At 40.3% G+C, this 17,566-nt stretch overlaps 1 protein-coding gene across 1 annotated transcript in view; it reads right to left on the bottom strand.

Annotated features, from left to right (window-relative positions):
- Positions 1-3,485: 3,485 nt before the first annotated feature.
- Positions 3,486-17,566, bottom strand: part of EIF3A (eukaryotic translation initiation factor 3 subunit A) — a 28,559-nt gene continuing 14,478 nt past the window's right edge. The window contains exons 12-22 of the mRNA XM_053389060.1: positions 16,761-17,108; positions 15,909-16,013; positions 15,678-15,791; positions 14,965-15,087; positions 13,631-13,784; positions 11,698-11,882; positions 9,238-9,332; positions 6,980-7,878; positions 5,994-6,162; positions 5,341-5,534; positions 3,486-4,730 (exon numbers count right to left, since the gene is read on the bottom strand). Coding sequence (XP_053245035.1) covers positions 4,501-4,730; positions 5,341-5,534; positions 5,994-6,162; positions 6,980-7,878; positions 9,238-9,332; positions 11,698-11,882; positions 13,631-13,784; positions 14,965-15,087; positions 15,678-15,791; positions 15,909-16,013; positions 16,761-17,108 — 2,616 coding nt within the window. The 3' untranslated portion in view covers positions 3,486-4,500. The remainder of the gene's footprint in view (positions 4,731-5,340; positions 5,535-5,993; positions 6,163-6,979; positions 7,879-9,237; positions 9,333-11,697; positions 11,883-13,630; positions 13,785-14,964; positions 15,088-15,677; positions 15,792-15,908; positions 16,014-16,760; positions 17,109-17,566) is intronic.

Raw genomic sequence — 17,566 nt, 5'->3', positions numbered from 1 at the left:
TTGCCTTTTCCCACTTCCCATATTATTTTACTTGATGTAAGGTTCCATTCACCTTTCAGATCTTAGGGAATGAGTTGCTGTTTTTAAAAGGACTTTCCTACTTTATGCAAATAAGAAATCCCAGAAGCTGTTTAAAAAATAACTTGTTGCAGGCATGTGGTTGAGTATTTGAACCTAAGGCAAAAGGTGCTTTTTTAAAAAAAAAAGATGTAGCATGGTCCTAAGCTGCGTTTGCAGGAAAATAAGCCCCCTTAAATTCAAGAGGGCTTACTCTCATGTAGCGATGCATAGAATTGTAGCTTTAGTAAAAGTGACATGGGGCTCTGGGCTTGCTGACCTGTGGAGGTCAATTACATTTGCCAGGGCTGGGGAAGCTGTTGCCCTCAAATGTTGGTAAACTCCATTGGGTCCAGCCAGCAGAGCCAATGATGGTGGACGTTATAGTCAAGAGCTGGAGGGCTGGTTTTCTAGCCATGCATTAAACAAACCAGTTTACATTCTGGAGAATTTGCATATTAAGACTTACGTTTTGTGGGGCAAAAAGAGACCAAGAAGGAAGACAGGGACTGAAGGATGTGGCTAGTAGAACTTGCAAGCTGTGTTCTAGTTTGAAGAAATTCCTGATAATTGTATGCTGGGCTGGGAAATGCCACCTAGAAATTTGCTTTAGGCAAACTTATTGCTGCTGCTTTGAGTTGACTCTTAACTATCATTCTGACTCATATGCAAATACCTAAAATATCTATTGTCAGTAAGAGTTAAATGTGCCGTGTACCATCAGAATAATTTTATTCTGAAGAAAACAAAGTGGTTGCTACCAACACACCTAGTGGGAAGGTCCACAGGTCTTAAAAGGTTTTTTCCTATAGCTACTGTGCTCAGACTATGAGGTCAAGTGGCTATTGGATGGTTGTGTTACATTCAGCTGGTACTTCTGAGAACATGTTTCTCCCTCTTGCATTCCTTCTGGTTTCTGTGCCTTCTTTGGGGTTTTGTCACTTCGCATTGAAACGTTGGAACTGTGCATGAGATGGATATTTGACCAATCTTTAGGATAGGAGCAAAACACCAGAGTTCTCACTTGCAAGATTAAGATGCTTAAGGAACCATGCCGGTTGTACTACTACTGTGTTTATCTCAACAAAAGCTATTATTCAGCTACTAGACCCTTTCTGTGGTGAGTGTATTAAAAGGTTGTAGAGAGAAGTAACCAATATCTTGTAGGTTATGCACTTCATGGGCCAAATCCAACACTGCTGCTTTACTAATGCAGTTAATTCTGCGTGCAATTGAGTGTCACTTCCTTTTCCAGCCCCGTGTGCCCTCAAAACTAGCTCTGGACAGTTGGGGATGCTCCAGAGCAGATATGGGAGCAGCACAGGAAAGAAGAAGCTCAAGTCCCATTGCACCAGCAGAACTGTGTACATGGAGTACTGGATAAAACCCTGAAACAATTTCAGTGTCTAAATAAATGGCAGTATTAAGGACTACGTCTCAAGCTACCGTTTTCATTCCTAAGAATTTCACCTGTTCACTCTGTGTGTGTGTGTGTGCAATTGTATGCTTTAAACTACATTAAATGTGCATCAGGTCTGTGTACCTTCAAACAATGCAAAGCCAGTGGTTCAGGACAGATACACGTGAGCAGATCAGGAAGTCCCCAACTTTTTTAGTAGCTTCATTGTCCTTGTTCCCTCTCCCCTCCATAAAATAATTAAATGCATGACTTTTTTTCTCATTTCTGAGTAGCAAAACCAAGCTGGATTGGGGAAGGTGATACTTCATTTTGACAGACAGGTCTAGCATTTAATCAGTGAATTATTTTTGCAGTGCACTCCAGTCTATTTTCTGAGTGTGAAAGCAGAGCAGAACCAGCAAACTAGAGAAACTGTGTGGCCTGCTTTTTTATCAAGTGTCCTTTTTCCTAAAAATTAAAAATGAGCTTTTTTCTTCATGGAGAAGGGGGGGGAGCAAGGAAAAAAAATGTTTTTTGGTTTGTTTTTATATTGCAATTTTATGTTGTGGACCACCCTTAGATCTAATAAAGTAAATAGAGGAAAGATAAGATCACCTCATGCAATAGCCCCTGGAATGATTTGCCTGAGCTTTGGGAGGTTTGTTTAGGAAGTTTCTTACCAAAGGTGAAAAGGAATAGTGTTTTAGCCATTTTTAGTTTCCCACTTAGTCAACAGGGATGAAACAGAGCTTCAGATTTAACTGATCAGATGCAGATCTGAATAATGAATTGGAAGGCACAAATGGTACAAGCTACAAGGCAAATCTTCTCATTGCAAGCCCCTAGTTGAAACAAATGTCTGCATCTTGAATTGCCCGTATTTCCCTCTGCCCCCACACCTTCAAATAAACTATGGGAGAAGAATTCTATTTTAGGAATGCAGAAAATGAGAAACTGACTGGAAAAATAAGGGAAAGGAGTTTCCCGGTGTCTTCTGTTTAACTACACCATGTCTAAACTTGTTTAGCAATCTAAAAACAAGAGAACTGAAAAATATCTGTGCTTAACACAGGGCAAAGGAACTGCTTGACTTGTTCAGGCCCACAGAGCCACAACCCTTTTCCAGAAGGCCCTACTGCTGTTCTTCAATCAATCTACAGCTGGGAACTTTTTGCCTCCTGTCTGATCATTAAAAGCTCATTGTTCTGCCTGTTCCTCTTCCTAATTGTGAGAGAAGTGTGAAGAACATAACATGTAGGCATCTGGCTGAAAGTGGAGGTGGCCAGCAGGAAAAGGCAACAGGAAGAGACAGCTGACTGAGAAAACATGGAGGGGACTAGCAGAAAATGGCAAAAATGGTTTGAAACTCTTTGTAGTCACTCAGAAATTTAACCACAATCTGTACAGGGAGAGAAGGAATTAAAAACCAAGTAAAAAAGCCAAAGAGAAATGAACTTCTTTATTCTCTTTGTTGAGGTGGAGGGGAAGTTGAGTAAGGCTACAGGGTTTGAGCTATTTTGTAAAAGAAATAGCTCACTAGGGAGCCGGGATGGGTTATGGACAAGTGTGTGAATGGTATATTCATAAGTCTGCATGTGGCTTAAGTCCTGCCCATCACTGCCATACAGTCCTAGGAAGGAAATGTAGTCTTTGGGCTAAAGAATGTTTCCCCACCTCTGGCTTAATCCAATTCCAAACTCCTTTCTCAAAACACATCATGCAGGTGATTCAACTTTTCTTCTACAAAACAAGCAAGTGAACCTATCATTTTAAAACATGATTGAAATCAGAGCATGGAAATTGCCTACATTTTATACTTCAGCATTTTTTGGGAGAGATTCACTCAAGTATTAAAATAGGAATCTGATCCTTTGGATGGAGCCCAAAGGTTTGATATGGTGCTTTTACTTCTCAGCTTCTGCAAGTCACGTGTGTTGAATCGTTTCACCAGTACGGTGAAAGGACCTTGACTCTAGGCAGACTGAATGCACAAGCTGCAACGATTAAGAAGCCACACCAAAAAAGCACCTTATTTTGTTAAGTTTATTTATCACTGAAGTTAACACATAGTAGCAAGTTCTGTGTTGGCTTCAATTAAAAACAATCATAAACATTACTACTTTGCCCTCAAAATTGAAGTCAACCCAGCCCATACTACAAAGCACTTGGTTTAAGGTAAAGCACTTACCCAGAAGACAAGAAATTGGGAAGGAAGGAAGGGAAGAGTGAGCAGTTCCTCCAGACCACATACTTGAAATAGGATACTATATATAAATGCTTCAAAAGGCATGAATTATCCATGAACAGAAAAAGCAAAGTCTATATGCCAAGGGTCGGAAACTTCAGCAGTATGATTGTTCTCAAACACTTTCATTTTAAAAGCCTTATTTGTTGTTTTGAGACTGCTGTGCTGGCATTCATTGTGAGAACAAAGACTGCAAAATGGCTTGATAAGTATATGCATTCAAGAAAAATCTACCCAAAAAAACCCGTGTGGCTAAAAGGTCCATAACATTTATCGTATGCAACTCAAAACATACTGACTTTGTATAATACCATCAGAAAAAAACACCTCTTGCCATCAAAATACCCAAATAGAAAGTGTTTGCTTTTATCTATTTTAGGCAGTAGTCTTACAAAGCCATCACTTCATGTAACTAGAAATGTTGTTTTAAATGTACACTTTGCAGACCATACCGATTTCCAGGTGAAGAGCTACTTAAAATAAAAATTGATTTCTTTTTGATTGAGATATACATGCCACTCAAAGATACCTACTGGGTTCATATTTTTTATTTCTTACCACCAAGTGATCTGTGACATATACAACATTTGAAATTTCAGGTAACCAGTATTCAATTTCTGACTTTTAGTTGCAAGTTCTGTGCATGATCAGTTTTCACACGTGTAAGAGTTTCATGCTTTCACATTACCTAGAAAATTTTGTTAGAGAATTCCAATTCAGAGTGTTAAAGCACCAATATTATAATTTGTTACCAATCAATGCTAAACACCAACATAAAAACCATGTTTAGGTTTTGAACTTAACGTCGCACAGTGGTCCACCCATCTTCATCAGCTTCAAGTTTAGTGCGGCGAAGGGAGTCCCGGTCTTTTTCTGTTCTCCAGGCCCCCTTCTCTTTCTCACCATCTTTTTCTCGTTCTTTTGACACAGAGGGAGCTGGAGCAGCAGGAGCAGCGGCAGGTGGTCTCCGAACAATTTCCCGTTCTTCATGCTCCTCCTTTTTGTCATCGCCACGTCTCCATGAGCTCACTACATGGGGGAAAGACAGTATTATGGCTATGCTTCCTTCACTAAGTTTTACTATCATCAAATCCAGAGAAAAAGTTTGATGACATTGGAATCCAGGCCATCCAAAACAGCTTTATAGCAATTCGCAAGAGACACCCATAAACTCGTGATGAGAATGTCCAAAAATAGAACTTTTAAAAAAAAGAACAGAGGGGGCGGGATCTTGTATGAATCTTTCCACATAGCTTTGGAATGAGAAGTTAACATGATTTATAGAAGGTCTGATTAACTGATAAGCTATGGATTTGAAGACCCAGAATAGAAAAAAAAATACTTATTGTAACCAACAATGTTAAATACATAGAAGGTTCAAAGCTAAAGGGCAAATACTTTGCAAGTCTTTTAAGTACAAAAAACATTTTAGAAGTAATACGGCTTTTGTATTTGCCTGTTTAAATCATATCTTGCTACACCACCAAATTTCATTTCTTTTTAAAAATATATTCAAGTGTTCTCAGCTGTGACCCTATTTGCACAATTATGCAATGATATATACAGTAAGTGTGCTTCCTTTGTGTTTTCCTGAAAGGGAGCTGTATTTAGGGTACCCAACTACAGAAAACAAGTCTACCTTCTTCCCGATCTGTTCTGGGAAGGGGCCCTGGCCCTCTCCTTTCCCTGTCTTCAACACGCCGATCTCGAAGATCACGGCCACCCCGGTCATCTCGAGAATCACGGCCACCTCTGTCCCATTCATCACGACGGCCTGACTCTCTCCAGCTAGAGGTTTCCTCAGCTGGTCCTCTTCTCCAGCCAGCGTCATCTCTTTAGTTATAAAAATATATTTTAGTAATAAGAAAAAGCATTTAACTCCACATTCCAGGGAATGAATTAAAATCAACCATATGACCCAGAAGCTACTCTTATGCAAACTGTTACTGGAACAAAACAAAACTTTTTTTTTTAAAAAAAGGCACTATTCAAAATCATTTTTCCCACGAAACAAGCATTTGTAAACATTTGTGGGTAAAAACATTGCAAACTATTCTCCAGCTAATGCTCGTAGCACTCAAGTGCACATTTTGGTGACATAAAACTCATCAAATTAACAAAAAACAACAACTCTGCTTTTGGCTACTTACTACCACTTCAAAATTGTTCAAGTGCCCCAAACTGTGATGCCCAATATCCCAAAGATTTTTGTGCTGGGGCCTTACCCCAGTTCATAAGGGTTGGGGAGGAGAAACCCAAGCTACACACAATTTAAAAGTAATGAAATCAAACCTAGGACGCCTGAAACGATCTTCCCGATCAAAGTCACGGTCCTTGTCAAGTTCACGGTCCTTCTCATTCTCATCACGATCTTTATCCCATTCATTATCTTCTGAAGGTCTGGAATCTCGTGGAGGGCCCCAACTATCTTCACGAGCCTTTTCTCGTTCTCTCCAACCACCTATTGACAGCGAAATATCTGAACTTTTGTGTACTAATCTCAATAGTGTAAGAATGTGGAGCTTCCATTCATGTATTTTATATAATTGACTTTTTATTTCTATTCTTTGTATATTGTATTGTTGTTTTATTGCTATGGCTGAAAGCTGACACAAATAAAGATGCATGCATGCATGCATGCATGCAAGAAGTTTGTATTCTATTTCTTATGATTCCACACCACAACTGAGGTTTCCACATGCAAAATCCCATTCTATTATGGATATCTGAGATGGGAACACATCTGGCATAAATGGAATACAATGTGGAATAACTTGTTTCATGTTTAAATGTGCTTTATTATGATTTCCTTGAATAAGGAAAAGAGAATGTGTTTTTTCCTTGTAATTATCCAGCACCCAACTAATTCTGGAACCAGTGTTACCCATTAGATCATCTCCATTTTTTAGTCATTTGTTTAAATGTATCTAGCAATCAAAGTACAAGAACTGCACTTTGGGATACCTCCAATTAATCAGCAAAGGAATCACATTTTTTTACACTGCAGTGGCAACGATGTAAAGAAGTGCAAACAAATGGATATAATTTCTATGCCCTTTTGGCACTTGTTGGCTTTTGACTTGCAAATATGTAACCCTTTAGATTCTTATATTACCGTCATTACTTTTCAGACAATGTTCAATAGAAACATTATGAGGTACTTTTCAGTTTGCTGCAGTCATCTCAGAATGCAAAGCATTTTCTGTGCAAACTTAAAATAGAATGTATGCTAGCTATTCTCAGAACACAAAATGAATGGCTCCAATTTGTATGTTTACCTGGTTTACCATATGGTCTCCAAGGTCCAGTTCTGGAATCCTCTCCACGCCTAGAATCATCTCCACGTCTAGGACCTCTGTCATCATCACCAGCACGTCTAGGTCCACGATCATCATCACGCCTTGAAATTCTATCTTCATCTGTGTTACGCCATGGTCCCCTATCTTCATCACGCCTTGACATTCTGTCATCATCCAGCCCACGCCGGGGAGGCCTATCTTCATCTGCAGCTCTCCAACTTGGTCTGTCATCATCCAAACCCCGCCTGGGGCCTCTGTCATCATCCAAACCCCGCCTGGGGCCCCTGTCATCATCCAGCCCACGCCTGGGGCCCCTGTCTTCATCCAGCCCACGCCTGGGGCCCCTGTCATCATCCAGACCACGCCTGGGGCCCCTGTCATCATCCAGACCACGCCTGGGGCCCCTGTCGTCATCTGTGTTGCGCCAACTTGGCCTGTCATCATCCAGCCCACGCCTGGGGCCCCTGTCGTCATCTAAGCCACGCCTGGGGCCCCTGTCATCATCCAGCCCGCGCCTGGGGCCCCTGTCATCATCCAGACCACGCCTGGGGCCCCTGTCATCATCCAGACCACGCCTGGGGCCCCTGTCATCATCAAGCCCGCGCCTGGGGCCCCTGTCGTCATCCAGCCCGCGCCTGGGGCCCCTGTCATCATCTAAGCCACGCATGGGGCCCTTGTCTTCTGCTGCGCGCCAACTTGTTCTGTCATCATCCAGGACTTTCTTAGGACCTTTGTCTTCATCAGCATCCTGCTTCAGCACTTTGTCTTCTAGTGCTTCACGAGGAGACTCTACTCTGTCTGCTGAGATACCACGCCGAGGCAAATCATCTCTTCGTAAAGGTTTTTCATCCTCACGTGCGTCTCCACGCCGCCACTCTCTGTTTAAATAGAAAAATCGTGCATTTTGAATATAAAAGTTTTGTTTTCAGTTGTCTGGAAAGCCATTTGGTATATTTACTCCTACACAGTAGTACTAATTACACCACATCACATGTTATTTCCCATAAAGAAATCTGTTCCATGTAGGAAATAACATACAACCTGCGAGTAGTCAGCTTGACATTTTGGAGTGGTGAGGATAAATAAAACATCATATGTAACAAGAAACTAAAGAACAATGGTGTCACAAGGGATGGATAATTATAAAAAGAGAGCTTTATCCAGCAAAGTAGTTCTGTTAGCACAAGTACTTCTGGCTGCGCAACAGGACTTCCCCTCCATCTGTTCTGGGTTCTTGTCAACCCACCATTTGGGGGAGGGGGCTGTTGGGAGGTACAGGGATAGGAAGTCCTTGTACTAACAAAACTACTTCATTGGGGACTGCCCACTGTTGAAATGTTTCAAAGGCAATGTCAGGATGCATGGATGTTGCTGAAATATTAAAAAATAGACAATTCTGTTAGAGTTCTGATCAATGTAAAAGATGTACAAATATTTTTTTTTCTTTCCTTGCTGCTGCCTATCCAATTGTATTTCAGGTGCTCTCTTCCAACTTTAGCCAGGAACTTACAAACTTTTATCCAAAAGTCTACGTATGCTAGGAAACATAAGAAATTAGTATACGTCATTGAACTTATAAATTCTGTTTGATAACCAAATGAATTGGAGAAAGGTTAAGAGGCCAAATCTTTACTTGGGGTGAAAAACTGCACACCTAAGGTTCTCATTTAAATGGCTGGTTGCTTTCTCAATGTAATACAGGGTTCTTGTATAAATTTGCAAAGCCCTTAACAACTTGGATCAAGGATATTTAGGGACTGCCTAATCACTGAGGTCTTCAGGTAAGTCACTGTTAGTATCCCCTCATGGCTTAGACACACAACTTGCATCCACCAGGAGATGTACATTCAGTACTGTGGACCCAATTTTATAGAACTCCCGTCCAGTTAAGTTCAGATTGGCCCTCTGCCTGTTGAATGTCCAGCATGTACTGAAGACTTTATTCTAGAATTCTGATTTTATCCTTTTAACAGATAGTTATCTTTATTAAATCAACCTTGTACACTCCTTAGAGACTATTGTGTTAAACTGTGTATAAATTGTCAAAATAAACAATTAAGTAATTTTGCTATTCTAATGCAATTTTATTGCATTCTGTGCATGCAATGATTTAGTTGGATACAACCCTTTTTATTTGTACACAGTCTACAACAATACTCACCTTTGCAGAGGACATCAGGATCACAAAGAAAACATTAACAAGTTGTAGACACTTTAAGCATTATTCCAATAAATACCTTTCTGGTGGTGCTGGTCGCCTCCATTCTGAGTCTGGCTCAGCACTTCTTCTCCAGGTGCTTTCACCAGGTTCTCGATCACTCCAACGAGAGTCCTGCATTTAAATCAAAAATAAAAAGTACCGTTACTAAGAACCCAACCAATGTGGTTTTGTATATATCACATGCTTTTATTTCAATAGAATAGTATAGGCATGACGTTATTTTGACTTGTAATAACGAACTGAGAACCTATGAACTAATCTGTCAGTGAAACTTGTTTTTTTACTAGTTATTAAAAACAAAAGTATATATTGAATTCTGTGGCATTACAAATTTAACAAGACCTCATGTGACAAATATATGGATGGATATTCAGCATGGACAAGTGCAAAGTACTGCATTATACTGGACCTGAACTATTAGTTACAACTCAACAAAAGGGATGGGGAATAGGTAGTAAAATTGTCCCAACATGACCCAAACAAATTGCTCAGTTATTAATAAGAATTATTCACATATCTCCAAGTGACATGTTCAGTACTGAATACTAACTTGAGAAATGGCATACAAATGCAAAATGTAGCCACAAGATAAAGCACCACTATGTTTTGTAGAGCATAGCAAATGAACAGCTAAGGCGATGACAGTTCAAATTAGAATAAAATATGGCAGAGGAAGAAATGACAGAAGTGAACTGGAAACAATAGTCAATCCATTCAAAAAAGGCAGCAACGTCTTCTGTCATTTTTCCTACTCCTAAAAAGCAGGAGAAAAGGAATAGATCCCAAATTTCACATACAAATGGACCCTTCAGACATGACAACTACAATATGTAAATTGAGGATCACCTCTAATACTCCACTGGAAAAATTACGAATAGAGTAAGAATGAGAAATTACTAGGGCTGCAGATTATCCAAATTAATACACACATTTTCACCATTATAAAATTTCAAAACGCATGTATTTTCTGGTGCAAAGTTTACCCATTGAAATGATTAGCGATGATTGAGCCGAAGATAATATTAATATAAAACAATACTTAAGACAAAAACAATGAAGACTCCTGGGGCACCATAAAGGCTAATGAATTGATTATGACATGAGCTTTTGTAGACCAGAGTTCACTTTGCTGCAACAAACCAACATGCTACAGCTCTGGAAACACTCTCTGTAGTTGAGCAGTGGGAAGATTTCAAGCATGCAGGCTCTTCTACTTTGTTTTTTTTTTTTACTACAGTGGTACCTCTGGTTGTGAACGGGATCCGTTCCAGAGCCCCGTTCGCAACCTGAGCAGAATGCAACCCGCGTCTGCATGGGTCGTGATTCACTGCTTCTGCGCGTGCACGTGGTGTCATTTTGAGCGTCTGCGCATACGCGAGCAGTGAAACCTGGAAGTAACCCTTTCTGGTACTTCCGGGTCGCCGTGGGACCTGAAAACACTCGACCTGAAGCAAACACAACATGAGGATGACTGTAATACCACAAGTTCCGCCAACTAGAGACTGGTGCAAAATAGTGGCTCAACTGGGCAGACATACAAAAAGATTTAAGGAATAGACTGTCTCTGAGCACATGCCTATCCCAGGATTTTTTTGATAAGTAACAGAAGAAAGCTTGGGAATCTCTTCATACAAGAATCCACTCCTGTTTTCCACCACATCCTTGGGCATTCTTTCTCAGCCAGCTAATTTAGGTAAAATAAACTTTTAAGCTGCTGCTATTGTTAAGACAAACAGCGGTCAAAAACTCAATCTATTGCAAACTACTCAAACACAGATCCTGATCCTTCTTCCCCCTCCTGATCAACTTCATACTACATTATTTCATAGTCATCATTTGATCATAGAGATACTAAAAGGCCAGTTGACAGTTAATTTATTGGTGCCCTTGTGCATCTGCTAATAGAAAAGGGGACCGATTTTTTTTTTAGATACACACCCCAACCCTGGTAGCCTCCCAGCACTTGCTGAATTCAGCTGCAGTGAGTCAGGGGAGCCTCCAGAACATGCTGGAAGGTGCCATAGAAAGCTGCAAGAAGAAGGTGAAATCACTTTCTCTTCCATAGCACCAAGGCACAAAACTGAAGTCCACTCAAAAGCTGTACGTTGAAAGCTTCCCCCTTAAATATGAATTATTGAATTTGAAGAGTTATTTCACATATACTTTTTATTGATGTAAATTATTTAAGCATAGAGGAATTTGGAGGGTTGTATCCAATGCTATCTGTGCAGAAGCAGAACAAAACTCTCCTCATGCAACAGACTTCATCTTCCTGTCCTCCCCCCACCCAGCAGGCCTCCACATTTCAAAATATACTTCAAAGGATTGAGGGACTCTCCACAGATGATTTTGCAGACTTGTGGTGGTCTGCAGAGGGGAAAAGAGAGAAGTGAACTCCTGTTGTTTGCACAGAACTTCTGCTCATGCAACGCTGGATTCTGCTTAGAAACGTCAGTTTATCAGAAATAGAATTTACCTTCCTTGAAAGCGGATCTTCAAGATTCCTCCTCTCTTCTTCTCGACGACGTTCCCTTTCTTCAATCTCCAGTTCTCTTTGGCGTTTCTTTCTCTCTACCTCTTCTAGTTTTTTGACGCGTTCCTGATATTCACGCATTTCTTCCTCACGTTTTTCACGTTCTGCACGTTCTTTTTCTTCTTGTTCTGACCAAAATATTAATGCAGATAGAGTGACTTTCCATCCTATATTTGAAATGTCTATCATATGTCCTCTCATTTACCAACTTTGTTTGCACAGCATTTCATGTCTGCTTAAAATTTAATGGGCCAATGTTGTGCAAACAGACTTCTGGTCGTATGATGGGAATTCCTTTTTCTTTCCTGTCCCATAGCCCCCCATGCCGTCTCCAAACTCTCCAGATCATATTGGGTGGGCCTAGTAGAGGGAATCTATTCCACAAACAATGTCTATTCTGCTAGTGGATGGACAACACTGAATATTACTACTACTTATTCAAACCTTTATTAGGCATTATACAAATAAAACGATAAAAGAGAAAGAAACATATAAAAGCCTTGAGATATAAACAGAAAGGCAGCAGTTGGCTACATACATATATATATATATACATATAAAATCAGTGGTTTTCCTTGTTAACCTGCTCCTTGGAGGACTGCTACCAAAAACTCGGCTACCCCCGCCGTTACCCTTTGGTCAACGTCGGATAGGCAGAATCCCACACATTCACCTTGTTGGGGCTCCAGACCACCCAGAAGAGGGGACAGCACGCGTTGACGGAGCGTACTGTACAATGGGCACTGAAAGAGAATGTGCTCTACCGTGTCCGGGACATTCATAGAACATCTGCAGAATCTCTTATTTCTAGGGATGTTTTGATATCTTCCCCTGACAAATGCTGAGGGAAAAACATTCAAACGGGCCAGCATAAAAGCCCTACGTTGGGCTGGAATTATTAATTTGGTGACGTAATTGGCTCTGCTATCTAAGATATTTAAATCATAGAATATGGGCGAACAAATTTTGTTTACAGCTGCCATAATATTTTGCCTCTCGACATCCTTTAGTCTAGTTAGGATACTATGGAAAATGTATTGCTCATTAGAATTGTACAGGGGCTCCAGCTCGATGCCTAAAGATTCAATCTTTTTTTCGAGGTACTGATACCATCTTGATTTGTAGGAGTCTTTGAGCAAATCAGCGAGCAGACTTGATGGAGGGCAGCGAAAATGGCAGCGTAACCAGTACTTTATTGAGGTGGACCAGGCCCAATATTCCATTGTGTGTATGCCTATTTCTGCACACATTGTTTCATATTTGATCACAGCTGGGAGTCCAAGAATACGTCTCAGAAAGCTGGAGTGAATCTTTTTTAGATCACTATTATATGCTTGGACCCATAGCGGGATTCCATAGAGTATCTGGGATTGCACTTTTGTTTGGAATATCTGATTGGCCGCAGGAATAAATTGATTGCCTTTCTGATAATAAAAACGGGCAACGGCTGATGAGGTGCACTTTGCCTGTTTTATGGCATTTGTGCAATGATTTGCCCACCCTAAATTGCTCTGGAATAAGATTCCCAGATACCTATAGATTTTCACTTGTTGAATTTCCTGCCCTCTTATTTTCCATTTCTCTAATTTCCAACCATTCGAGAAGACCAAAATTTTTGTCTTCTCGTAATTTATAGAGAGCTTGTTACATTCGCAGTAAAGGATCAGAGAAGATATAAGGCGTTTCAGACCCAAGCTCGTTAATGATAGTAGAACCACTGAATATTACCTATTATTATTTTACGAGTAACGAAATTCAAATTCAATTAATGGCAGCCATGGCACATCTATATCTAGATAAGTAAAATAAATACTGCTGGAAACACAGCAAAGATCAAGGGTGCTTTTTCAGCAATAGCCTTTTATTTAGTGTTTACCTTTAAGCATCTTCTCTTCTTGCAATCTTTGTTCTTCTTCCTCTTTCTCCTGATAATAAGCAATGCGTCTTTCCTCTTTGCGCTGCCTTTTGCGTTCCTCTAAGCGCTTATGCCTTTCCTCTGCTAATCTTTCTTGGAATTGTTTAAGTTTTTCCTAAAATACATATTAATACATTGAACTCCAGACATGTTACAGGCAACCTACAGGATGAATGCTCAAACATGAACTCCAACTATCTGGTGTCCACATGTGTTAATGACTAATTGTAGCTTGGCAGCTATACATAAAGTCAACTCCTGGACCCGTTGCTCAATGTCTTTCTAAACAACTTGGATGAAGGAATGCTCATCAAACCTGTAGATGACATGAAACTGGGAAAGGTAGATAATGCCACAGAAGACAGAATCAAAATTCAAAATGACCTTAACAGATTGGACTAACTGGGCACAAGCTAACAAAATGAATTTCAATAGGAACAAATGTAAGATTCTGCACTTAGGCAGGAAGAACCAGATGCACAAATATAGGATGGGGGACACCTGGCTTACTAACAGTACATGTGAAAAGGATCTAGGGGTCCTGGAAGACCGCAAGCTTAACATGAGTCAACAGTGTATAGTTAACCCGGAAAAGAGACTAAGAGGAGATATGATGGCCATCTTCAAATATTTAAAGGGCTGTCACATGGAAGACGGAACAAGCTTGTTTTCTCCTGCTCTGGAAGGTAGGACTCAAACCAATGGCTTCAACTTACAAGAAAGGAGATTCAGACTAAACATATGTTAAAACCTTCTGACAGTAGAGCTGTTCGACAGTGGAACAGTTTCCCTTGGGAGGTTGTGGACTCTCCTTCCTTGAAGGTTTTAAGTAGAGGTTGGATGGCCATCTGCCATGGATGCTTTAGCTGAGATCCCTGCATTGCAGGGGGTTGGACTAGATCACCCTTGGGTTCGTTCCAACTCTATGATTCTAAACAGTTCTGGAATCCACATTAAGAGCAGAGGTGTAAAACAACTGTTTTGAGAAGTTTAGAAACAACTTATAAAATGGGAGAATTCTCCGATGTCTTTGGAGGAAGGGGAGGATACAAATGAAATAAACAAAGAGGAAGATACACATAAAGCTTTTTAGGAGAGATTATTTTATCAGAAAGGACACCTCTCTGCTGATGTGAAGCGTAATATTGTTGCCTCTCATATCAAAACAGGCACAGACACTAACATGCTAAAATGACAAAGGAGAGAGGATACCAGTGCCATCCCTCACTCCATTTTCTATAAAGTTCTGATCAGGAGTAATCTCAAATGTGTCAGAACACAAAAATCAGATTTACCTCATACACTGATCTTCTCGCTTCTTTGAGCCTAGTTACAAAGAAATCACTGTCCTCCAACATCCTTGACATCCTGTTCTTATGTTCAAGGGCTTTCTCACGTTCCAACTGCATAGTTGAGATCTGTGACATACACAAAACCAAATCAGTAGTAGAGTCATGCATACAATTTGTTTCAAATGTCTTTTGTGAATTTATGGGCACCACATGCCTCTTTTTTTTCTAACTGTCTAGATGCCAATAAAATTTAGCAGACCAGTTAAAGGAAAACCCCAGTAGGCCTATTATTGTTAAGCAATGGTATACTGAAAAAGAGCTTGGGTACAAAGTCTATATAAACCCTATGATCACTTTTATTACAGTTAAAATGATGGCTTTCATTGTTCCCAAACAGATTCTAACTATTACACAATTGCAAGCTGCAAAGCATTCTAATGATTTACATTAGAACTTGGTGTAGCTACACAATTTATTCCAGTCAGAAGATTTGCATTCTTTTATGGCAAAATTGGAGTTCTAGCACAGACTGAGATTCTTTAATTGCAATATATCCAAACATCATTCATTCTTCATCACTCATGTGACAAAGATTTCTAAAACACTGTCTACTACTGCATAAATTATATAATCAGCTGAGAAGTTCATTTCTAGAAACTAACAGAGAAAAAATATCAAGTAACTACGTCACACCAGAGAACTCTCAGAAACCTCACCCTTTCTTCTTCTTGCTGTTCCCAAAGCTCCATGTCTCTGACTCTTTGCTCTTCATATGCACTCTTAATCAGTGGGATTTCTTCCAAGCGTTTTGCCCTTTCAAAATGGTCAATCTAAAGAAATGTGATTGTTCAGGTTTAAGCGTAAAAGGAACACACACACAAATGTCATCAATAAATGCTGTTTCTCCACCTAGTTCTCAGCTATTAACCGTACATCTTTTCTTATACCTTTTTCTCCTGATTCTTCAGACGCTCTTGCAATTCCTTCTTTTCTTTCTCCAGCTGTTCAACTTGTTTTGCCATAATGAAGTCTGGATCCAATTCTTCAAGATCCTATAGTCAAGACATTAGATGTTAAAGAATAAAAATCAAACTGCCATTTCTGAGAAAAACACACATTCTTGTTTTTAACTTTAATACAGCTTCCCCACTTGATGCATTATCTACTATTTTATTTTATTTTTAGTCCTTTAATCCATTTTATTAAAATATTCTAATATTCAGAAATAAGGGACGCGGGTGGCGCTGTGACTTGCTGATCAGAAGGTCGGCAGTTCGAATACCCGTGACGGGGTGTGCTCCCATTGCTCGGTCCCTGCTCCTGCCAACCTAGCAGTTCGAAAGCACGTCAAAGTGCAAGTAGATGGATAGGTACCGCTCTGGTGGGAAGGTAAACGGCGTTTCCGTGTGCTGCTCTGGTTCGCCAGAAGCGGCTTGGTCATGCTGGCCACATGACCCGAAAGCTCCCTCAGCCAATGAAGCGAGATGAGAGCCGCAACCCCAGAGTCGATCACAACTGGACCTAATGGTCAGGGGTCCCTTTACCTTTAATGTTCAGAAATAGACTACATTATTTGTAATCAAGCTGTTTGATTAAGGTTAGGAAACCTAGTTGAGGGAAGTTGGAGATGCTACTGGTAGGGTATTCAAATGGGGTTTCTGTCTTCCTGAAGAATGTAGAAATGGACTAAAAGTCTAACAAAATATACAATATTTTCTACAATATAAACTTCCCATTAGTGAACGGTCACTAGTGGTTACAATAAACAAGTTGTCAGGGGAAAACAACAAGCTTCTTACTTCAATATCAATATCTTTGAAGGCCTTGGCTCCAAGCTCAGTTTTCTTGATCTGCTCCAAACGTTCACGAACAGTTTTCTTTTTAATTTGCTCATGTTCCTGCAGAATGCGCTCCTTTTCCCGCTCTTTCGCCTCCTGACGCAATCTCTCCTCTTCGGCTTTGCGAACCTTTTGGAGTTCCGCTTCACGCTGCTCCAACTCTTCTTTTTCACGCTGAATGTTCAAGCTCTCAAGACGTTCCTTTCTTTCCTCAATAGTCTGACGGCGAGCAAGGATACGCTGATGTTCTTTCCTTGAATTTTTTAAATAAGCTGTAACAGCCAGCTGGTGTTGCTCTTCCTTCTCTAGCTGCATAATGGTTAAAGGCAGAACAACAAAAACTCATTTAAATACAAAATACAAATGGGAGAGTAAAGCACTGCTGAATTCTGCAGAATTATTAATGCAGGTTCTTTTGTGTTTTTCTCCCACTGGCATCTCAGAACAGATTCTTCAAAAACATATGTATTGGAATAAATATGGCAGCACTAAATATTTTTAAGTAATGCATGTAAGTACAGGCAACGCCCCATGTACACGTGTGTGTGTGTGTGTGTGTGTGTGTTCCGAGGCACCGAGAGTGTAAACCCACCCTGCACTCTTCCAGGGCTGAAAGCAGTGTGCATCAGCAGTGACATGTGCCTTGAACACAGGCAACAGGGGAGTCAAACATGCATTGGAGGGAAGAGAAGAAATATTCAAACCATGACTGAGCATACCAAGTTTCCCATAAAGCATCAGTATTCTTTTAAAGATGTATCAAAAGC

Source organism: Podarcis raffonei, chromosome 5 (genome assembly GCF_027172205.1).
Source record: "Podarcis raffonei isolate rPodRaf1 chromosome 5, rPodRaf1.pri, whole genome shotgun sequence".
Classification (NCBI taxonomy): domain Eukaryota; kingdom Metazoa; phylum Chordata; class Lepidosauria; order Squamata; family Lacertidae; genus Podarcis; species Podarcis raffonei.
Note: the sequence above shows the minus strand (reverse complement) of the source record. Positions and strands in the feature narration are given on the sequence as shown.